At 38.9% G+C, this 24,839-nt stretch overlaps 1 protein-coding gene across 1 annotated transcript; it reads left to right on the forward strand.

Moving 5' to 3' along the window:
* Window positions 1–24,183: 24,183 nt before the first annotated feature.
* On the forward strand, window positions 24,184–24,684 carry LOC141629707 (uncharacterized). Its single transcript, XM_074442674.1, has one exon. The coding sequence runs from the start codon at window positions 24,184–24,186 to the stop codon at window positions 24,682–24,684; it is 501 nt and encodes a 166-aa protein (XP_074298775.1).
* Window positions 24,685–24,839: the final 155 nt, after the last annotated feature.

Raw genomic sequence — 24,839 nt, forward strand, 5'->3', positions numbered from 1 at the left:
ACCGCGACCGCTCAAAGGGCCTTCGAGACGATGATTCAAACGTTTTGCGAGGCACCGTCGTTGGCGCTTCCAGATTTACCCAACCATTTGAGGTGGAGTGTGGCGCAAGTGATATTGGAATTGGTGTCGTGTTGGTACAAGGAAAGAGACCCATCGCATACTTTTCCGAGAAGCTGGGTAGTGCTAGACTCAACTACTCTACGTACGACAAAGAATTCTATGCGATCGTGAGAGCTCTTAATCATTGGAGTCATTATCTCCGTCTGAATCACTTCATACTACATTCGGATCATGAATCGTTGAAGTACATTAACAGGCAGTAGAAGTTGAATCTATGACATGCCAAATGGGTGAAGGTCCTACCGGGTGGCAATAACATTAATTTCGATTCTCAACTTAAAGAACTTTATAAATCACCAATTGATAAATACATTGATGAGAAGCTACATGGTGGGAACTCTAATTTCTTATTGAAGTCAATTTTCATGGAAGCTCATGATGATCTTGTTGTTTCGAGCAACCATTATTTGGATTTTGGTAGAATTGTGCATGGAAGGTGGTGGGGAGGACATCAAAGAAAGTAAGACATAAGCACAGATGGCACCAAATGGTTTTAATTTACAATACTCATGACAAATTCAAATCACTAGAGATGAATAAACATGAAGACTATATTGAAGATGGTGAGTTGAAGAAGAGATCAACGGTGTGCGCAAATAGCTTCATGTTCTTAATCAAGTTTGAATTTAACTTCCAGATTTATTTTGATCCCGGTGGCATCAAACATGATTCGCCTATGTGCTCGGGCTTGTTCGGGTTTATAATATTCAATTGATCCCGGCATAATGAGGCAAGAATTGAGGACAATTCTTTTTAAGGGAGAGAATATGATGCGAATGGCGTGACAGTTAATAAATGACCACGCATCATAAAATTCAAGACAAGTTTATGAATAATTGAGTAGCTGTGAAAGAGCTATTGGATCCCAAAATTCAAGAAGTATGCATGATCTCGACTCAAGAAAACGAGACCCGCGTGGGAACGCACTAAGAACCGTGTGGTCCAAGTGTGTCGCCCAAAAGAAGAGGCGTAAATCGACCCTATAGAAGAAGTCGTGCTTAATTTAGAAGACCGAGTGATCTCAAGCCCAAGTAATGCATTATTTACACACAAAATATGGATGGGCTCAATTAAGGAAAAGGAAATATGTGAAATCAAGCCTCGAGATCCGTGGGAACCTTGAACCCGTGTGGGAACAAGGAGGGTGGCGGCATCAAGCAAGGGGAGAATAATTCCAATTTAGTTTTTAGCATTTTCAAACTAGTTTAAATAAGAGTTAAAAAATTGGTCTAGTTTGTGAGTTCTATGCTTCAATCATCCTAGAACTCACAAAATAGCATTAAATGTATTCTTGGAGGCCAAGGAATTTTGTCCTATATAAGGACCAAGCCTCCCTCATTTGTAATCATCAAAATTTTAAGAAAACCCCTTCTAGAGAGAGAAACTTTTTGTTGCAATCTTTTTAAAGATCGTCAAGTTCGAGTCTTGCCTTAAACTAAGGACGTGCTCCGAAGTTTGAGTCGAATTACTTGACGCGTTTTCGAGTGATTCCCCCATTGGTATCGTTATAGGTCTAACGATAGCAAATATCCCATTGGTTCGATCTCTTCATAAGATATCGAAACAAATATCCCTTTTATTCTTGCACAAGAGAAAAACACAAAACAAACAAAAAAAAGTCTTCCGCTTCGCAAAAACGCTTCAAGTGGCACGATTTGGTCAGGTTGCACCTAGTGCATTCGAATCTCTCGCCTCACTTGAATTCACAATTAAGTCTTTCGCTCCGCTATACGCATCATGAGAGTAAGAGAGAGGTATAATGTGACCGTTAACCTAAGTACATAGTCATTATATGTGAAAGCGGTTGTGTCGGACTCCGACCGTGAAAGTGGTAGTATAGATTTCGTTTGTAAAATTGCCTCACAAGCGTTATTATGAAAATGCCCACGGTGCACATCGTGATTTTGTTGTAATGCTTGGGTGAGTGGTAATGTTGTTACTGTTCCTTGAGAATGATGAGTGATTAAACTATGTCCATGAGATGGTGAAATGCATTGTGTTTACCGTTGTGACTAGAGTGTCGCACTACGGTGCAGTTATTAGTGATGAAATATTAGGTTTGTGTTGGTAGTATGCCTTGGATGCTTCATCTAAATTGGGTAATAATGATGGCCATAAGGCCAATAGCTGTGTTTGATTCGGTTGCTTAATGGTATATGAGTCACCATTGGGATTTATTAGCATCTGTTTGATAAAATGGGAAGTTTAGAACCAAGTTGAGAATGAAAACATTTATAAACATGAAATGTAAACTATTATTAAAACTCACTATCTGAAAAATAGGATTTACAAGAGGTCCTATTTATACTAACTCCTCCTCCAAGCTATCTTGGGGAAAAAGAATAGAATCAAATAACAACTAAATAAAATCTGATATTAATTCTATCTCTAACTTATCTTAGATAATAAGCTAAGAAAAATTCTTTTATTCGAAGATAAATTAATAACTAATAAAATCTAATACCAACTACCAATATTCGAACACAAGCCTGGTATTCGGTTATTTAGCAACCGTGTTTTCAGCCCACGCCTCTTCGGTGCCAGCCCATTTCAACATCATCACACAACTCGAGCCAAACTTGAATCCCTCTACTATTTGGGCCGCATTTCGACTAATAAGAACTTCATTTTCACTATCGAGCAATGCTCCCACATCATTCTCTCCTTCTTTTTGAAAATTTGGCCTCAAATTGTCGTCATCCAGATACGGTGACAAGTCTGCCACGTTGAAAGTAGCACTCACACCACCATACTGGCTTGGTAACTCAATCTTATAGGAATTTGAACCATAACATTCCAAAACCTTGAACGGACCATCTGCTCTCGGCATAAGCTTATTCTTCCGTTTCGATGGAAATCGTTCTTTCCTAAAGTGTAGCCACACAAGATCTCCTACCTTAATCACGGGCTGTTTGTGATGCTTGTTTGCTTTCTCCTTATACTTTGCATTCGCCTTCTCAATTTGAGCTCTCAACAGCTCACAAGTACGAAGAAATGTCGCTTGTCTATCTTTTGCTTCGAAACTCATGAGATCTTTCTTTGGGATTGGAACCAAGTCAATTGGCAGAAATGGATTGACTCCGTACACAATTTCGAATGGAGCTCTCCCAGTAGTAACAGATGGAGTTCAATTGTAAGCAAACTCTGCATGTGCGAGTTTAACATCCCAATCCTTTGTGCTCTTGCTAACTAATCCTCTCAACAAACTTCCAAGAGTGCGATTAGTTACTTCCGTCTGACCAACTGTTTGTGGATGGTGAGAAGTACTAAAAAGTAACTTAGTTCCCATCAAACGCCATAACGTTTTCCAGAAATAACTAAGAAACTTTACATCTCGATCCGATACAATGGTAAGTGGAATTCCATGTAGACGAACCACCTCTTTGAAATAAAGATCAGCAACATTAGTAGCATCATTGGTTTTATGACAAGGAATGAAATGAGTCATCTTTGAAAACCGATCAACAACCACCATTATAGAGTCTTTACCACACTGAGTTCTAGGCAATCCGAGTATAAAATCCATACTCACCTCGCTCCAAGACTGTTTCGGAACTGGTAATGGCGTGTACAGCCCTTTAGCAAATGAACTCTTCGCTTTTTGACACGCGACACACTTAGCCACGATTTCTTGAACATCCTTAATCATCTTTGGCCAATAAAAATGTTCACTAACGATGTAATTAGTTTTATTCGAACCAAAGGGACCAACTATTGCTCCTCCATGTCCCTCACGAACAAGTAGTTCCTGAATCGAACTTTGTGGAATGCAAAGTCGATTTCCCTTGAATAAAAACCCATCTTGCAAGGTATAAGCTACTGAAGAAAAAATGGCAACAATTACAAGCATCCGTTTACCCGGTTTTGGTCCTTCACCAAAATCGAGATCCAACTTCAATTCCGTCTAAGCACACATGCCATTTTCCAGCCTAAGACTTTTCTATGATGAGTTTAGAGCCTTTTTGCCTAGGATAATTAATCTTGAAAGGGTTTAAATCAGATGCAAAAGACAGCACCAAAACCGAGTGGTCAAAATGAATACGGTTTTGGAGTATGTGCTAAACATCGCTTTCAAGCTTTCTTCTTTTGTCCAAGAAAGCTCTAAAGTACTTTTTTCTGCAACTTTGGGTCTTATACTCTTTATGGATGAGCCCCACCAGCTGGCCAAGAAGTCCATATAAGATAAATAAGAAGAGCACCCCTACCACCCGAGTCCTTGTTTGAACCACCCAAGAAAGTTGTGTTAGCACCCCTACTACCCGAGTCCTTGTTTGAACCACCCAAGAAAGTATTTTTTATCAATGAAGACAAGGTGAGTCAAGGGGAGGACGGCATGGGGACTGACCATGTTGTCCATGCCAAAGATGAGTTCAAGGAGCCAAGGGTTCAAGCATTACTCAAATGGAAAGATCAAACCGAGGGTTTCTTTGAAAGCTTGCAATGTGAGCCTACTACATTCTGATATAGAATTCGTTCGTTAGAATGTAATGTTAGATTAAATTGCAGCGGAATTATTGATTAGTTTGAGTATGTCGTGTATAAGATCAGAAAACAAGGAAATATTGTTGGTAATTGCGTGAATTTAGAACAAAGAACAGGATAGATTAGCGAATCTTGTTCTAACCTCGCAAGGTTATAGCCCGATTTGCTATAACTCAGCCTCGCAAGGAAAAGTCCTAATCTAATCTCGCAAGATTGGCACAAGTTTTACGAACTGAAAACTTTATTGTATTTCTGAAATATTCTGAAAAATAAGGCCACAATCGGTCCTTATTTTATAGTCCTACTCGATGTCACAATCTGACTCAAGATCTAATTCCTCAACTTATCTTCCAAGCTTTTTTTCCTAAACTAACTAGGAAACTTATTATCTAATTATTAACTAATAAAAATCAGATTTGTGGAAGCTAAATAAAACTAGGATTAGGAAATATAGAGTTTCATAATTTTATTTGGATTAGGAAATATAGAGTTTTATAATTTTATTTGAAAACAGTAAAATAAACTAATAGCTAATCCAACACAATTTAGGAAATCGTGTCTCCTAACATGGCTGGAATTCCGTGCTCCTACACGGCTTAGGGAAGCATGTTTCCAGCTCCGCCATCTTCATTGCTCTCCCATTTCAACATCGTCACATAACTCGACCCCATTTTGAAACCTTCTGTAATTTGAGTTACATTTCGACTAATGAGCACTTCATTTTCGCTATCTTCCAATGGTCCCGCATCATTCCCTCCTTCTTTTTGAGAATTTGACCTCACATTTTTGTCATCAAGATACGGTGATAGATCTCCCACATTGGAAGTTGCACTCACTCCTCCATACTCACTTGGCAAATCCAGCTTGTAAGCACTCGAACCATAACATTCTAGGACTTTGAACGGACCATCAGCTCTTGGCATTAGTTTATTTTTGCGCTTAGACGGAAATCGTTCTTTCCTTAAGTGTAGCCACACAAGATCTCCTACCTTGAACACATGCTGTTTTCTATGCTTGTTAGCTTTCTCCTTGTATTTTGCATTTGCCTTCTCTATTTGAGCTCTCACCTGTTCACAAGTACGAAGAAATGTCACTTGTCTGTCTTTTGCTTCAAAACTCATGAGATCTTTCTTTGGGATTGGAACCAAGTCAATAGGCAGAAATGGATTGACTCCGTACACAATTTCGAATGGAGCTCTCCCAGTAGTAACAGATGGAGTTCGATTGTAAGTAAACTTGGCATGTGCGAGTTTAACATCCCAATCCTTTGTGCTCTTGCTAACTAATCCTCTCAACAAACTTCCAAGAGTGTGATTAGTTACTTCCGTCTGACCATCTTTTTGTGGATGGTGAGAAGTACTAAATAGTAACTTAGTTCCCATAAAACACCATAACGTTTTCCAGAAATAACTAAGAAACTTTACATCTCGATCCGATACAATGGTAAGTGGAATTCCATGTAAACGAACCACTTCTTTGTAATACAGATCAGCAACATTAGTAGCATCATCGGTTTTATGACAAGGAATGAAATGAGCCATCTTTGAAAACCGATCAACAACAACCATTATTGAGTCTTTACCACGCTGAGTTCTTGGCAACCCGAGTATAAAATCCATACTAACCTCGCTCCAAGGCTGTTTCGGAACTGGTAACAGCGTGTACAGCCCTTTAGCAAATGAACTCTTCGCCTTTTGACACACGACACACTTAGCCACGATTTCTTGAACATCCTCAATCATCTTTGGCCAATAAAAATGTTCACTTACAATGTCGTAAGTTTTATTAGAACCAAAGTGACCAGCTATTGCTCATCCATGAGCTTCGCGAATAAGTAATTCCTGAATCGAACTTTGTGGAATGCAAAGTCGATTTCCTCTAAATAAAAATCCATCTTGCAATGTATAAGTTCCAGTAGGCTCAATCAACTCTTTAGCAAAAGACGGATCAGTCTTGTACAACTCCTTAATATGCTCGAAACCCAACAATCTTGCATCGTGCTCAACCAACAAACAATGCCTCCTGGAAAGTGCATCAGCAACAACATTCGAACTTCTCGTCTTATACTTAGATGAGAAAGTAAAATATTGCATAAACTCGACCCATTTAGCGTGCCTTTGATTTAACTTTTGTTGTCCATGTATATGCTTTAGAGCCTCGTGATCATAATGTAACACAAATGGCTTTGGTCGCAAATAGTGACTCCAATGGTCTAATGCTCTCACAATGGCATAGAATTCTTTATCGTAAGTTGAGTAGTTCAGCCTTGCGCCTCCTAGCTTCTCGCGGAAATACGAAATAGGGCGCTTTTCTTGCACCAATACGGCACCAATTCCAACACCACTCGCATCACATTCGACCTCAAACAACTTGTCGAAATTAGGAAGTGCTAAAACAGGTCTGGAACACAACTTAACCTTCACTTTTTCAAACGCCTTTTGGGCACTAGTAGTCTACATGAAAACCCCTTTCTTGGTCAGCTCTATAATTGGAGCCATGATCTAACTAAATCGTTGAATGAATCGTCTATAGAATGATGCTAACCCATGGAAACTCCGCACCTCCGTAGTCGATTTAGGAACCGGCCAGGCCTAAATTGGTTCGACTTTAGACGGGTCTATACTCACGCCATCTTTGCCCACAATGTAACCAAGAAACACTACACTCGGCACCATAAATGTGCACTTCTCAAGCTTTACAAATAGCTTCTGTTCTCGCATAAATTCAAACACTGATCTTAAATGCTGTTTGTGCTCTTCTTCATTCTTGCTATAAATCAGAATATCATCGAGATATACAACCATAAACTTGTTAAGTAAAGGCCTTAACACTTCATTCATAAGCCTCATAAATGAGCTAGGAGCGTTACATAGACCAAATTGCATCACGAGCCATTCATATAACCCCTATTTCGTTTTAAAAGCGGTCTTCCACTCATCTTCCTCTCGAATTCTCATCTGATGATAACCACTCCGTAAATCAAGTTTAGAGAAAACACACGAACCAGAAAGTTCGTCTAACATATCGTCAAGCCTTGGCATAGGAAAGCGGTATTTGATTGTAATGTTGTTCACCGCTCTACTGTCAATACACATTCGCCAAGTTCCCTCCTTTTTCGGAACTAATAACGCTGGTACTGCACATGGACTCAAGCTCTCTTATACATACCCTTGATCAATTAATTCCTGTACTTGCCTATGTAATTCTTTAGCTTCCTCGGGATTACACCGATAAGCTGGTTTATTAGGCAATGCAGCTCCGGGAATTAAGTCAATGCGATGTTCAATTCCCCGCAAGGGAGGTAACCCATATGGTAACTCCTCGGGAAACACATCCATGAACTCATCAAGTAACCCCTGCACTCCTCGGTGGTTACTCTCACCAACGGACTCCATGTCTCGGACAACCAGCACATAAGCTCATTTTCCTTAAGCAAGGACCTCCTCTACTTCACTTGCTTCTAAAAACAAACTCTCCTTTGCAACAGGCTTCTTATGTTTACTTGGTGACAACGGTTTAAGATGATATTTAGCTTTTCCTAGTCACGGCATAAACATTACTCCTCCCGTCATGTTCTACCTTTCGATCATGTTGCCACGGCCTACCCATTAAAATATGACAAGCATTCATCGGGATTACATCACACAACACCTTATCTTCATACGGTCCCAATTGTAATGATACTAGGGCATGTTTCTTAACTAATATCCCATTATTTCTGTCAAGCCAATGTAATTTGTATGGTTTAGGGTGGTTTTTAGATGGCAACTTCAGATTATCAACTAAGTCTCTAGATACGACATTGGTACAAGAACCGCTATCGACAATAAGAGTGAAAATCTGATTGTTTACCTTACAATGAGAATGAAATAATCGTTCCCTTTGCTCCTCTTCAACGTGAGCAGCCTCGGTGTGGAGGCTTCGAAGCACCAACACCTCCTTCTCCTCGTCGCTGTAGGGTTCAACAACGTGTATCACCTCATCGCCACTCTCTTCCTCTTGCAAATCAGATTTCGATTCAGGTTCTGGAAGCACAAAGTTTGGAACTAAATCAACCAATTCTTGAATCGTTAGAGCTCGCTTTTGCGGACATTCATTGGCAATGTGCCCATATCATTGGCACTTGAAACATCATCACAATCTCGTATCCTTTGTTTCAACCATTGTACCCTTGCCCTTATCTTTTGGATCCTCCTTTCATACATCCTTGTTACTGGTCGTAGTAGCTGATGGTTTCGAGTAAGTGCTCGAATTCCTCGAATAATCACGAGCATAAGATTTCTTGCCTTTATCTTGCTTCTCGAATTTAAGAGCTAGCCTGCAAACATCATTAAATCCATCATAATTCTGGATTTCCACCCGTTGTACTAGGCTCGAATTGAGGCCACGAATAAAACACGCAGTTCTCAATTCTTCCTTCTCTTCCAAATCGCAAACAATGCTCAATTTCTCGAATTCTTTCACATAATCAGCAACACTCAAGCTTTCATGCGTTAAAGATGTTAGCTTTAAGTAATTATCTTGCTCGTAGTCTCTAGGAAGAAACCTTTTCATAAGATGCTTCTTTAACTTTTCCCAAGTTTCAATCTTAGGTTTTCTGTCTTTCTTGCGTTGCTTCTTCAGATTTTCGTACCATAAAGACGCGTACTTGGTTAATTTTAATGTAGCAACCTTAAATTGCTTATGCTCATCGTAGTCTTTGTATTCGAAAATCCTCTCTGCTTGACGAATCCAATCCAGAAATTTTTCAGCATCTAGATCTCCATTAAACTCGGGTATGTCGAGTTTAAGGCCTCTGTCATCATCGTTCTTGTTTTTCTTTTTCTCCTTTAGCTGCTCGTCTTCTTCAGATTTGGACGGGCTGTCCGAATTCTTTTTCTTCTCCTTATTCTTTAACATAGTTGCTATCTCCTTTAAAACATAAGACATCTGAGCCATCCCTATTTTTAACTCGTTATGACCATCTTCCCATGTTTCTGAAGTACCATCTTTGTCGTTAACCATAATTAACAACTTCCCAAGACAGATCTATTAAGGAATAAATCTGAACCTTGCTCTGGTAACCAATTTGATATAGAATTCGTTCGTTAGAATGTAAAGTTAGATTAAATTGCAGCGGAATTATTGATTAGTTTGAGTATGTCGTGTATAAGATCAGAAAACAAGGAGATATTGTTGGTAATTGCGTGAATTTGGAACAAAGACCATGATAGATTAGCGAATCTTGTTCTAACCTCGCAAGGTTATAGCTCGATTTGCTATAACTCAGCCTCGCAAGGAAGAGTCCTAATCTAATCTCGCAAGATTGACACAAGTTTTATGAACTGTAAACTTTATTGTATTTCTGAAATATTATGAAATATAAGGCCACAATCGGTCCTTATTTATAGTCCTACTCGATGTCAAATCTGACTCGAGATCTAATTCCTCAACTTATCTTCCAAGCTATTTTTCCTAAACTAACTAGGAAACTTATTATCTAATTACTAACTAATAAAAATCAGATTTGTGGAAGCTAAATAAAACTAGGATTAGGGTAACAAGCAAAATCCAATAACTAATTTATTGGAAAAAGAAAGAGAGGCGATTATGAACCCTAACTCAGAAACCCTACGCAGCCTTCTTCTTGCTCAATTTTCTGCTTGATTTCTCCTTAATGGCACGTAATTCTTCGAGTAAAACGAAGCATAAGCATTCCAGTAGGCTTCAAAAGTTGAAATCAGCAGGGAAAAGAATGGATAGTACTAAGAAGGATAAGAAAAAGGTCCTATTTGAAGAGGACGTGACAAAGACAAAATCCATGCAAGAAATCAATGGAGTTCCTGGTCTCAAATTTGACGATGATGCTCTTGAAGAGGAGGTTGTCGTAGAGGATGTGGACGATATTGATGACTTGGTGGAGGATGTTGATGACTTAGCAGATGAAAACACTCCTGAGAATAATATTTGGATCACCAAACGGGGAAGGAAAAGTGTAGTGGTGGAGGAAGATGAGGAAAATGTTGAAACATTAGTACAGTTTACTAAAGAGGATATTCAAGAGGAGGTAGACTTTTGGAATAATGCTGTATATTGCTTTGTGCTTGGTGCTAATGTAACACCCGCAAATTTCGCATTTTGACATTTAAAACTTATTAAACCGTTTAATTACTCTATTTTATATTTTTGAATTATTCAATTTAATTAATGTTATTTCAAATACGATTTTTATAAAAGTAATATATAAAAGCTCATTTATATAAAAATACGTATTTTAGTCAGACAGTAATTATAGTGACAATACTAATATTAGTTTCCGTCTCAAGTTATTATAGAGTCGAGACATTTTTCCGTCTAGCTGTAAACTGTCACATTTTACTTTTGAACCTCGATAAAGTATGGACCAACCAAAATCCGACGACTCAACACACCATATACCCCTACTATCTTATTAGTCTCTCTCACACTCATTTAAATAATTATTTAACTCTCACCCTCAAATACAATCCATAAGACCAATCCCAAGTCCCAACCCACTGACCCTCCTTTCTTTCTTTTTTTCGAATCACCTGTAAACAACACAGTAACTCTGCAGCAACAAAAATAAACCATCAGAACTCACAAACTCATTTCCGCCATCCTTAAAACCCAGATTTCGGCTCCATCTCTTCACCATTCCTCTTAATTTTTGTACCATTCTCATCCTTACTCCCTCCTTCATCTTTCAAGGTATTAAAGTCTCGTTTTTGTGACGGTTTCGTTTTTCGCCGTCTTATAAAAGTTTCGATTTTTGCCTCAATCCTTTCTTTTTCTTGCTCCTTGATAAAGGTTTCGAATATCCGGTGGAAGACTCAAGCTTTGGGGACTGTTTATTCGAAGAATAAGGAGCGTTTAAGGTAACGGTGATAGGTTACTCGACAAATGTCGAAATTTCTTTTTGTGTCGTTTTATATGCTCTTGTTTGATAATTTATGTTTCTCATTTGTATGATAAATTCCATCTCAAAGTAATGTTTGAATTAGCCTGTCTTTTTATGTGCTCTTCCTTTAGATGGATTTTGTGCTGAAATTTAGTTGAACACGAATCATGTTGAGCTTATCGCGGAGATTCCATTGTCTCATACCCTCATCTGTCCAATTGTAGCAAGGAAAGAGCTGATTCTTGGTTTCACTAAACCGTATCACCGCTTGTTCTCATTGTTCTTAATTTATTTTGAAGTTGTATTCATTGTAGTTTTGATTTATTTTGGGAGTACTGTAAGTCTGACGATGAATATGGTGAGCTTAAGCATCAAGGCATAGTATTATAATGACAACATCTGGTTCCATTATCCACAATTGAGTTGGTAGTAAAAAGCACATCTTTTTTTTCCCTTACCACAACTTCTTTAGACGGGGCAAGATGATCATTTTACAACATTTGATTTCTCGAACCGCAATGAATTTACCAGTTGCTTTATACTGACTTTCATCTTGAAATTTAGCCGCCTGTTTTGGTGCCATTATGGGGCGGCTCATTACTTTGTTTTGGGATAGCTTTGGTTAAGTTGCCGGGACTGTTTTTAGGTTGTCCTTGAGACGTTTTTGTAGGGCATTCGGGACTGCTTTTAGTCGTGAAAATGGTACCTGGTAGGGACCGGTTTTGGTGCTTAAAAATGCACGTTTTGTGACGATTACATGTTGAGTTTAGGGGACTGGTTGTTTGCATTTCTGGGACTGTCATGGCGCGTCTTAAGTAGCTGTATTGGTCGATACATACATACTATTTTGGGACTGTTTTGAGTCAACTTTGCAGGCACTTCGGGACAGTTTTGGGGACGGGTTGTATGCGTTTCTAGGACTGTTTTAGGACAAGAATAGGGCGTGGTTGGGTACTATTTTTGGGCACAAATCTGTCTTTGGGATCGCTCTCGACGAGAAAACAATAGCGTTGTAGGTCTTTGTACACGGCGCTTTAGCAACCTTTTTTTTGGCGATGTTTGCGGCTGAGGGAGGCTAGATGGCACAGGCGTGCTTTCGGCCATGGCTCGCCCGGCCTAGGCGATGTGGCTGTGTCCGGCCTAGGCGCGGCCTAGGCAGTGGCTAAGGCTGGGCGGTTGTGGCCCTAGTCACGTGTAGAGGTATGGCCATGGTTGAGCCGTGGCCTAGCCTCGTGTTGCATGCCTTATCGAGTCGATTTATATTCGTGTTTGATTTATTTAATTCCCGTCTCATGCTCTATATAACTTAGTTCGTTAAATATCGTCCGTTCATATATTTTTCTCACATTAATCATAAATGTGAAATTTATTATTTATTCAAGTCAAAACTTGATGAAATGCCTTACTTACCTATAATATGAATTTTTAATCCGTTCATTCTCATTTATTTATCGTATCTCAAATGTGAGTGAATTATTCTACTTATTTAATTAAATTGAGTCATTTATAATTGGATGCTTGTTCTGCTTATTATAAATGGTTCATCTCCGTTTGTTTACATTTTTATTCAAGTGACAAATATTGAAGAAATGGGTTACTTATTCATATTCATGATTATGATTTGGCATGAAATGTCTCACTTGGATTATCATCGGCTCATTACATGTAGTAGTCTCTTTCCAAGTTGATTCGTATCGCTTGGTTGAGTCGTATTCGTTTGATAATGCCTTTATGCTATACCGTATTGCTTGACTTATCTTTACGCCTCTTTCGGATCGTCCGCCGATTGTGGGTTTAGCTCATATCTTCCGCCTCTTTCGGACTGTCCTGCCGATTGTGGGTTCTCGATTTCCGATCTGTCTTCGAGTCTTGGATGCGGACCATTCTGCCGCATGTCGAATCGGGAGCAGATCGTCCCGAGAGTCCGCCGATTTAGACTAGGACCGAGTCTTGGGAGTACCATTGTCGTCCTACCGGGGGAATTATATATTGATATATGAGTAGTAAAGGTCTTGCTTGGTTATAGTTATTGGTATTTGTCTTTCAAGGTAAGAGTGATGCCTTGTGTTGTTTGTCTTGGTCCTATTGGATACTAGGGGTGAGCTATAAGCCCTCTAGTTGCGATATGATCGTCGGGATTGATGTTCCCATCCGTTCTTATGGTGAGATGCAAGCCATAAGTATGAATGTGACATTAGTAGCCACGTCCCGTGCAATGTTTGCTAAGTGGTTTTCCAAATAATGGCTACGGTTTCTATTCTTGTAATTTGCATTGGTTGATCCCTTACTTAACTGCTTCACATGATTCGGATTCTAATCTCATATCTATGTTGTAATTCCTTGAAATGCGTACTTTTGCATAAATGACCGTATTCTTGTCTTTCATATTATCTAATGGTCTCACGTGAACAGTTGAATCTTTATTATGCTAATGTTGGCCTATCTTGTTCCACCTCAATTATTTGCCATGTTTACATATAAACTTGATATTCTTATCTTTTATGTGTGTCTTATACGACTTACCTGTTTTAGTTCCTTGTTATGTTCGTTTTGACATTTTGTGGCTGGGAGAACCTTGAGTTACTCCCCACTGACTGTGGCGTTCATGTTTACATGAATGACAGGTATTAGTTGGTGCATTCATGGGGTGAAGACATGTGTGAGCTAGCGAGCACTTTGGCCTTTTAGTCGGTTTATTAGGATTGTTTAGACTCACCTTTTATTGTATTGTCATTCGAGGGATGTCTTTTCCCTCACCTTGACTATCACGTTTGTATAATTTAAACTTTATTTCCGCATTCTTTGTTTGTGTTTGGTATTTTAATAAAACAGCGCTTTAAATTTTAAAAGTTTCAAAAATTTCCTATTTTCCGCTAGAATTTATAAGTTATGTTTTCCGCTTTATCGCGGGGTGTCACAATTGGTATCAGAGCCTATGTTGCTCCCGACGCACACACGTGTATCCCAATTTAAATTTAAACTTGACCTTGAATAACGAATGAGAGATGGGTAAACTTAAGGACCTAAGGTGGTAGTCTGTAGTGTGTTTGCTCTTTGTTAGGTTCTAACATGATTGTTGATTGTCAATTATTTTTGTACCCTGGGATCAATGACCGTGAGCTTACCCGCGTTGCGATCAAGACTTGGTGTCTATTGCCGAAGATTGAAGATTTGTCCAAGTTTTGAAGAATACTTTTTCTTCCTCGAATATGTTCCTTATTTTTTGTGTATCTTGCCTTATTCTTCACCTCTTGGTGCCTATCTTTCTTCTAAACTCTCTTTTCTTCTTCCTTGGAAGTTACTCTTGTACCCTCTCAACTTGTTCTTTGTTCCTTGCTTATCCTTCCTTAACGCCTTTTGATAGTTCTCTTTCTTTTGTGGGGTGTTAATTTTGGTTGGATAATTTGGCTTTGAGGGGTTTGTTTGTGGTTGACCCATAACTCTTGGTTTTGAGAAGTTGTGATGTTGGAAGGACTTAGGTAGTGTGGTGAGACATACTTAGTGATTCTCATACCTAGTTCTTTGGTAAAGTGAGTATAATTGATTGGTGGAATTATGTGTGTTAAGTGTGAGTTGCCTATGATACTAAGACTATAGAACTTGGCCTTGTTGTTCATACTTGGAATTTGAGGATTTGGTAACTTGAGTTTTGTTGCTTGGGTTTTGACATGGAGTAGAGTTTATGATGAGAGCTTGAAAGGAAACACCTCTAGGACGTTGTTGGCCATTGTGATGAAAGTGTTACTTGGAAATTTGAGTTGAACTCGCGGTTAGAATAGTCGGTATACTTTCGTGAGTGTTGTGATGATTACATGAGAACCATGTTAGGTATCCACTTTGCGGTAATGAGGATTAGTAGCCAGAGTTCTTTGAGATGTAATTATAAGTTAGGATCGATAGATGCCGAGCTGAGATGAGTTAGATGTTTTGGGTGGTTGTCTCGTAACTTGGAGAATGTCATCATCTATGCTTTAGGTTTCGAGAGTATAACAAGATCTCCTTAGGATGATAGAATATGCAAAAGAACTTTTGAATTTGGATTATTGATTGAGAGTTTTACCATTTTGAGGAACTCATAGTTGACACTAGTTGGATATAGGTATAGCGTTGTTAGGAGCTTTGACCTTGATCTTGTGGAAGTTGTTTGTAGATGTTTGAGGATTTGGAGTGATGAGATTACACTTATAGTGAAGCACCTTATTTCATGGAATAGCTTAGAGTGAAGCAACGTAAGTGTTTTGAGGAAATCCTTGGGAGTGATGTGGTTATGAGTTTTGTTGTTAAGAAGTTTTCGGAACCGCTTAGGTTGATGTTGTTATTTGAGGTTTGAGTATCTGGAGTTTCCTTCTTGTCTAATTTCCCTTCTTCTTTGACCATAAGCGTTACCGTTCATACCTCTTTTCCTCGCTTCATCATGCTCCTCTTTTAAGTTTGGTACTCGTAACCTGTGAAACTCTATCTTTAACCTCCGTGTTGACCTTACTTCGAACCTTATCCCTAGGAAGTTCATCATGGCTCTTTTCTTCGTTAAGTTTGGATCCTCTTAGCGTACTTTGTTTTATGATCTCTAAGTTACTTTCCTTTTTGTACAACTTCTAAACTTTCAAACTACCAGTTTTGATTCATTGTTAAAAGTTTATGTTACTTTACAAAACCTTACCTATTTTAAAAAGATTTGAAGGCGAAAATTTGATTTAGTCCCCTATTTGTTATTTGAGTATAGACTTCTTTAACATGATTTTAATGGCTAAACCCGAGATTTCTTTAAATTTTATACGACTCCTATTAACTTTGATCTATTTAAAGATTTCTAGGTGATAGTTTAATGTTATATTATCAGGAATTTGACTCCCTTTTGAGTTTATAAGTGAAACCTTTATTTCCATTTTGGCTTTTGCAAAAGAAAATTTGAGTGGATTACCTTTTCGTTTGATATTAACGTTGATCGGATGTTAGAACTCGTTATTAGAGACGTTTAATAACTTGTTCTACGCTTGTCGGCGAGTGATTTTTATTTTAAATTTGTCTTTGACTTGGAAAGTTAGCGTTCTTGTGTGCAGGACAAGAGCAATTTCGTTCCATGAATGAGACTTATACTTTTGAAAACTCTTCATTAATGTTTTTGAAAGTATTTTGATTTTCGATTTATACAAACGATTTGCTTTTGACCATATCTTTGATTTGGAATGTGATGTTCTTGAATGCGCAACGAGAGCACTTCTATTCCTTTGATGAGAATCTGGTTCTGTCGGAGAATTTTATTTGAATCTTTTGAAAGAATTTTAATACTTGCGATAAGTAACCTTTTAACGTTTTGGTTGCCGATTTCAAAAGGTCCAATTTTATTTTTATGACCTTTCATTTCTACTTTCAAGTTTCGAGGACGAAACTTTTTAAAAGTTGGGGTGATTGTAACACCCGCGAATTTCGCATTTTGACATTTAAAACTTATTAAACCGTTTAATTACTCTATTTTATATTTTTGAATTATTCAATTTAATTAATGTTATTTCAAATACGATTTTTATAAAAGTAATATATAAAAGCTCATTTATATAAAAATACGTATTTTAGTCAGACAGTAATTATAGTGACAATACTAATATTAGTTTCCGTCTCAAGTTATTATAGAGTCGAGACATTTTTCCGTCTAGCTGTAGACTGTCACATTTTACTTTTGAACCTCGATAAAGTATGGACCAACCAAAATCCGACGACTCAACACACCATATACCCCTACTATCTTATTAGTCTCTCTCACACTCATTTAAATAATTATTTAACTCTCACCCTCAAATACAATCCATAAGACCAATCCCAAGTCCCAACCCACTGACCCTCCTTTCTTTCTTTTTTTCGAATCACCTGTAAACAACATAGTAACTCTGCAGCAATAAAAATAAACCATCAGAACTCACAAACTCATTTCCGCCGTCCTTAAAACCCAGATTTCGGCTCCATCTCTTCACCATTCCTCTTAATTTTTGTACCATTCTCATCCTTACTCCCTCCTTCATCTTTCAAGGTATTAAAGTCTCGTTTTTGTGACGGTTTCGTTTTTCGCCGTCTTATAAAAGTTTCGATTTTTGCCTCAATCCTTTCTTTTTCTTGCTCCTTGATAAAGGTTTCGAATATCCGGTGGAAGACTCAAGCTTTGGGGACTGTTTATTCGAAGAATAAGGAGCGTTTAAGGTAACGGTGATAGGTTACTCGACAAATGTCGAAATTTCCGTCTTTTGTGTCGTTTTATATGCTCTTGTTTGATAATTTATGTTTCTCATTTGTATGATAAATTCCATCTCAAAGTAATGTTTGAATTAGCCTGTCTTTTTATGTGCTCTTCCTTTAGATGGATTTTGTGCTGAAATTTAGTTGAACACGAATCATGTTGAGCTTATCGCGGAGATTCCATTGTCTCATACCCTCATCTGTCCAATTGTAGCAAGGAAAGAGCTGATTCTTGGTTTCACTAAACCGTATCACTGCTTGTTCTCGCTGTTCTTAATTTATTTCAGAAGTTGTATTCATTGTAGTTTTGATTTATTTTGGGAGTACTGTAAGTCTGACGATGAATATGGTGAGCTTAAGCATCAAGGCATAGTATTATAATGACAACATCTGGTTCCATTATCCACAATTGAGTTGGTAGTAAAAAGCACATCTTTTTTTTCCTTACCACAACTTCTTTAGACGGGGCAAGATGATCATTTTACAACATTTGATTTCTCGAACCGCAATGAATTTACCAGTTGCTTTATACTGACTTTCATCTTGAAATTTAGCCGCCTGTTTTGGTGCCATTATGGGGCGGCTCATTACTTTGTTTTGGGATAGCTTTGGTTAAGTTGCCGGGACTGTTTTTAGGTTTTCCTTGAGACGTTTTTGTAGGGCATTCGGGACTGCTTTTAGTCGTGAAAATGGTACCTGGTAGGGACCGGTTTTGGTGCTTAAAAATGCACGTTTTGTGACGATTACATGTTGAGTTTAGGGGACTGGTTGTTTGCATTTCTGGGACTGTCATGGCGCGTCTTAAGTAGCTGTATTGGTCGATACATACATACTATTTTGGGACTGTTTTGAGTCAACTTTGCAGGCACTTCGGGAAAGTTTTGGGGACGGGTTGTATGCGTTTCTAGGACCGTTTTGGGACAAGAATAGGGCGTGGTTGGGTACTGTTTTTGGGCACAAATCTGTGCTGTTTGGGACTGCTCTCAGACGAGAAAACAATAGCGTTGTAGGTGCTGTACACGGCTGCTTTAGCAACCTTTTTTGACGATGTTTGCAGCCTGAGCAGAGGCTAGCAGTGGCCTGGCCATGGCCTGCCTGGCCTAGGCATTCGCTGCTGTCCCAGCCTAGGGCGCGCCTAGGGCGTGGCTAAGGCTGGGCGGTTGTGGCCCTAGTCACGTGTAGAGGTATGGCCATGGTTGAGCCGTGGCCTAGCCTCGTGTTGCGTGCCTTATCGAGTCGGTTTATATTCGTGTTTGATTTATTTAATTCCCGTCTCATGCTCTATATAACTTAGTTCGTTAAATATCGTCCGTTCATATATTTTTCTCACATTAATCATAAATGTGAAATTTATTATTTATTCAAGTCAAAACTTGATGAAATGCCTTACTTACCTATAATATGAATTTTTAATCCGTTCATTCTCATTTATTTATCGTATCTCAAATGTGAGTGAATTATTCAACTTATTTAATTAAATTGAGTCATTTATAATTGGATGCTTGTTCTGCTTATTATAAATGGTTCATCTCCGTTTGTTTACATTTTTATTCAAGTGACAAATATTGAAGAAATGGGTTACTTATTCATATTCATGATTATGATTTGGCATGAAATGTCTCACTTGGATTATCATCGGCTCATTACATGTAGTAGTCTCTTTCCAAGTTGATTCGTATCGCTTGGTTGAGTCGTATTCGTTTGATAATGCCTTTATGCTATACCGTATTGCTTGACTTATCTTTACGCCTCTTTCGGACTGTCCTGCCGATTGTGGGTTTAGCTCATATCTTCCGCCTCTTTGGGTCATCGCCGATTGTGGGTTCTCGATTTCCGATCTGTCTTCGAGTCTTGGATGCGGACCGTTCTGCCGCATGTCGAATCGGAAACTGCATCTTGTCCGAGAGTGCGGCGATTTAGACTAGGGCGAGTCTTGGGAGTACCATTGTCGTCCTACCAGGGGAATTATATATTGATATATGAGTAGTAAAGGTCTTGCTTGGTTATAGTTATTGGTATTTGTCTTTCAAGGTAAGAGTGATGCCTTGTGTTGTTTGTCTTGGTCCTATTGGATACTAGGGGTGAGCTATAAGCCCTCTAGTTGTGATATGATCGTCGGGATTGATGTTCCCATCCGTTCTTATGGTGAGATGCAAGCCATAAGTATGAATGTGACATTAGTAGCCACGTCCGTGCAATGTTTTCTAAGTGGTTTTCCAAGTAATGGCTACGGTTTCTATACTTGTAATTTGCATTGGTTGATCCCTTACTTAACTGCTTCACATGATTCGGATTCTAATCTCATATCTATGTTGTAATTCCTTGAAATGCGTACTTTTGCATAAATGACCGTATTCTTGTCTTTCATATTATCTAATGGTCTCACGTGAACAGTTGAATCTTTATTATGCTAATGTTGGCCTATCTTGTTCCACCTCAATTATTTGCCATGTTTACATATAAACTTGATATTCTTATCTTTTATATGTGTCTTATATGACTTACCTGTTTTAGTTCCTTGTTATGTTCGTTTTGACATTTTGTGGCTGGGAGAACCTTGAGTTACTCCCCACCGATCGTATGGCGTTCATGTTTACATGAATGGGTATTAGTTGGTGCATTCATGGGGTGAAGACATGTGTGAGCTAGCGAGCACTTTGGCCTTTTAGTCGGTTTATTAGGATTGTTTAGACTCACCTTTTATTGTATTGTCATTCGAGGGATGTCTTTTCCCTCACCTTGACTATCACGTTTGTATAATTTAAACTTTATTTCCGCATTCTTTGTTTGTGTTTGGTATTTTAATAAAACAGCGCTTTAAATTTTAAAAGTTTCAAAATTTTCCTATTTTCCGCTTGAATTTATAAGTTATGTTTTCCGCTTTATCGCGGGGTGTCACAGCTAACCCGCCATGGGAAGTCCTTCAAGGATTCATACATAGAATATGGCACAAACACAATGTTGATAAGGTATCTTTTCTACCCAATGGAATCTTTCTAGTTTGGTTCAAAGGGCAGAAGGATAGAGAAGATGTTCTGAATGCAGGATACTTTATGTTTGATAATAAACCATTGATAGTCAGACCTTGGAATGCTGAGGTTGAATTGTTAAAAGAAAATGTCAAAACGGTGCCAGCTTGGATCAGAATTCATGAGCTACCCCTGAGATTTTGGGGTAAATGTCTCCCAACTGTTGCTGGACTTATTGGCAAATTTCAGAAAGCAGATCAGGCCACCACTGAGAAAACCAGACTTGGATTTGCACGTGTAATGGTCGAGCTTAATGTTGGGCAAAAATTTCCAGATAAAGTGAGATTCTTAGATGAAGGTGGAAAGGTAATTTGCCTGAAAGTGGAATATGAGTGGAAGCCTTCAGTCTGTAGCAAATGCAAAGGTATAGGGCATGAATATCAGGCGTGCAGGAAGTCCCCTGTCATGCTGAGATGCGGCTTGATCCGAGAAGGAATGGAGGCCTGTGCAAAAACATAATATACCAGTGCAAGGAACGAGTTCTAGGCAGGAGATCAATTCAACCACTCCTAGCAGGCCTATAACAAACAGCACGGCTATTGCAACTCCACTAGCAGGGAGCCCAAAGGCTCCTTCATACAAGGAAGCTGTTGAGGGGGAAGTAACTCCTAAGGTTGGTATTGGCCAACAGGGTAACTCTCAATCCCCCAGTTTAAATGAATAATATTGGTTTTTGGAATGTGAGAGGGTTATATAGTGTACATAAACAGAACACAGTTAAATGGTTTCTTTACAATAAAGATGTTGGCCTTTTTGGCTTACTTGAGACCAAAATAAATGGTAGGAATGTTCATAATGTTACCTCTACTATGCTTGATGGATGGTGTGTCACAACTAATAGTCATTGTCATAAAGGAGGCAGGGTGTGGATCATGTGGAGACCTAATCTGTTTGATGTGGTGGTTGATCAGTATGATGCTCAGTTCATTCACACTAAGGTTACATCAAGAATATCTCAACAATCTTTTTGGCTAACCCTAGTATATGCTTTCAATGATGGGACTGATAGACGGGTGTTATGGAGTAACTTGGGGATGATTGCAAGAAGATGCAAAGGGCCTTGGGCTATTGCAGGGGATTTTAATACTGTGATTAATCCTATGGAGAGGTTGGGTGGCAATACTAAACAAAGTGATATGGATGAGTTTATTGACTGCTTAGATGAGTGTGGTATGACTGATATAGCTGCAAATGGGGCTTACTATACCTGGACTAACAAGCAAGAACCTTCTACTAGGGTCTACAGCAGGCTGGATAGGTTTCTAATCAATCAGGAATGGCTCAATGGGTATCCTGATATGAGGGCACATTTCCACCCTGAAGACTTGTTTGATCACTGCCCATGCACAGTGAGTAATATTCTTGTTGGGGATAAGAGGAGGGCTAATTTTAAATACTTCAATATGTGGAGTAAATCTTCTTCTTTTTTGATTAAGGTCCAAGAGGAATGGAATAAGCATTATGAGGGACATAAAATGTTCTCTGTGGTGAAAAAATTGAAGGCCCTAAAATTTCCCATGAAGAGTTTAAATAGGGAATATTTTGCTGATATAGAGACTAGTGCAAACATTGCTGAGTCTGACCTGCTGGCAATCCAAAACCAGCTGGTACAGGATCCTCAGAATGGTGATCTGATTACAAGAGAGATTGAAACTGCTACTAAGGTGAGGGGCTTGATAGAGGCCAAAAACAGTTACCTGAAACAAAAAGCTAAATTGCAGTGGCTAGAAGCTGGGGACAGTAATACAGCATATTTTCATGCCTCAATTAAGAAGAGAAACAGTCTGAATAAGGTAACGCAAATAGATGACCAATATGGTAGGACCTGTACTGATAGTCAGAGCATTCAAAATGCTTTCTTGGACTATTATCAAACTTTGTTGGGTAATCAAAAGCCTACAGAAAGGGTGAGACATCAGGTTATGGCTGAGGGACAATACTGTAATCAGGATCATGCTGCTATACTCAGTACTGCAGTTTCAGATGAGGAGATTAAAGCTGTATTCTTCTCTACTCCAATTGATAAATCCCCTGGACCAGATGGATATACGAGTGCTTTCTTTAAAGACAGTTGGGATATAGTTGGAGGTGAGGTGTGTGCTGCTATCAAAGATTTCTTCTCCATAGGGCAATTCTGAAACAAATAAATGCTACAAACATAACTCTTATCCCTAAATGTGATAGACCTAGTTCAGTCAAGCAGTTCAGGCCAATAGCTTGTTGTAACATGATTTATAAGGTGATTTCCAAGCTGCTATGTAATAGACTAGCTCAGGTGCTACCTGACCTTATTAGTGAGAATTAAGGTGCTTCCATAAAAGGTAGGTCTATTATAGAGAATGTCCTCATCTGTCAAGACCTTGTGAAAATGTATAATAGGAAAGCTGTGTCCCCACGATGCCTCTTCAAGATTGATCTACAAAAAGCATATGATACAGTTGAATGGGACTTTGTTGAGCAGCTATTCAGAGGATTCCAGTTCCCTGAAGCCTTCATTCAAAGGGTGATGACTTGTGTAAGAACTACCTCCTTCTCTCTTTGTCTCAATGGGGGTCAATTTGGCTACTTTCAAGGAAGGAGGGGACTTAGGCCAGGAGATCCCATATCCCCCCTCATCTTTACTATGTGCATGGAGTACTTAACCAGAATGATCAAGTATGCCACTGCTAGATGGCCCTTCCATTACCATCCTCTGTGCAAAGCCACAAAATTGAACCATTTGATTTTTGCAGATGACCTGCTTATGTTTTGTAAGGGTGACACTCAGTCTATTGTTTTACTTCTAAGAGCATTCTCTTCATTCTCCAAAGCTTCTGGACTTACAATGAACAACTCAAAGTCAGAAGTTTACTATAATGGGGTAGCTCAGCAGGTCAAAGATGATATCCATCAGTTTGCAGGGTTTGAGGAAGGGACAATGCCTTTCAGATATTTGGGTGTACCAATACAAGCAGGGAGGTTGACAAAAAAAGAGTGCAATATCCTGACCGAAAGAATGGTGGCAAGAATAAGAAGCTTAGGTGCCAGGAAGTTATCTTATGCAGGGAGGATAACTCTTATTAATCTTTGTGCTAAATACTCTCTACTCTTCTGGGCAGGATTTTTTTGATTCCAAAGAATGTGATCAAGAGAATAGAAGCCATTTGTAGAAACTTTCTATGGGATGGTAGCTCGAATATCACAAGGTACCCCTTGTCGCTCGGGAAATTACTCTCCCAAAGAATGAGGGTGGCCTTGGTATCAAAAGAGCTCTTACCTGGAATTATGCTACTATAGGCAAACTGGTTGATTGGGTCTATATAAAATCGACGGACTATGGATCAAGTGGGTCCATCGGCTCTATATCAAGGATAAAGACGGCACAATTACTCTCCTCCTTCGAGATCTTTGCGTGGGCTTGGAAAAATATCTCGTAAAATAAAAGAGATGATGAAAACTGGTTATGTAGCTAATACCTGGATTCTTAACTCTAAAGGGTACACAGTTAGCAGTGGCTACGAATGGCTTAGACATAAGCAACCTCAACAGCACTGGACTCCTATGATATGGAGTAACTGGAACATCCCTAAGCATGCTATCATCACTTGGATCAGTATGCATAAGGGACTAAAAGTGAAAGAGAAACTGTTCAGATTGGGATGCTGCACTGATGACAGGTGCATCATCTGTGACAGGGAAGTTGAGACTCAGTCTCATTTGTTTTTCGACTGTCCCTATAGCAACCAAGTACTGCTACTGTTGGAACAGTGGTGTGGCTTCAGAATACATGTTAGCATGCTTGGAGGATCGCAAAATGCCAAAATGTCTAAAACAGCAAGTTCACTACCTGCTTTGTGGAATGCTCTTTACTACCATGTATGGAGTCAAAGGAATCTTTGCTCGTATTCGGATCTGTTCTCATCAGACCTCAGAAACTGGTTGAAATGATCAAGGATGAGGTATGTCGCAGGATAAAAGTCAAGATGGGTAGGAGTCCTAGCAGGAATGATAGCACATGGTTGAGGAAATGGGGCTTATGATATTAGTTGTGATACAATTTGATAGGAGGTTAAGTTGTTTGTAAACTTAATGCTTTACTTATG

The sequence above is a fragment of the Silene latifolia genome, chromosome Y (assembly GCF_048544455.1).
Source record: "Silene latifolia isolate original U9 population chromosome Y, ASM4854445v1, whole genome shotgun sequence".
Classification (NCBI taxonomy): domain Eukaryota; kingdom Viridiplantae; phylum Streptophyta; class Magnoliopsida; order Caryophyllales; family Caryophyllaceae; genus Silene; species Silene latifolia.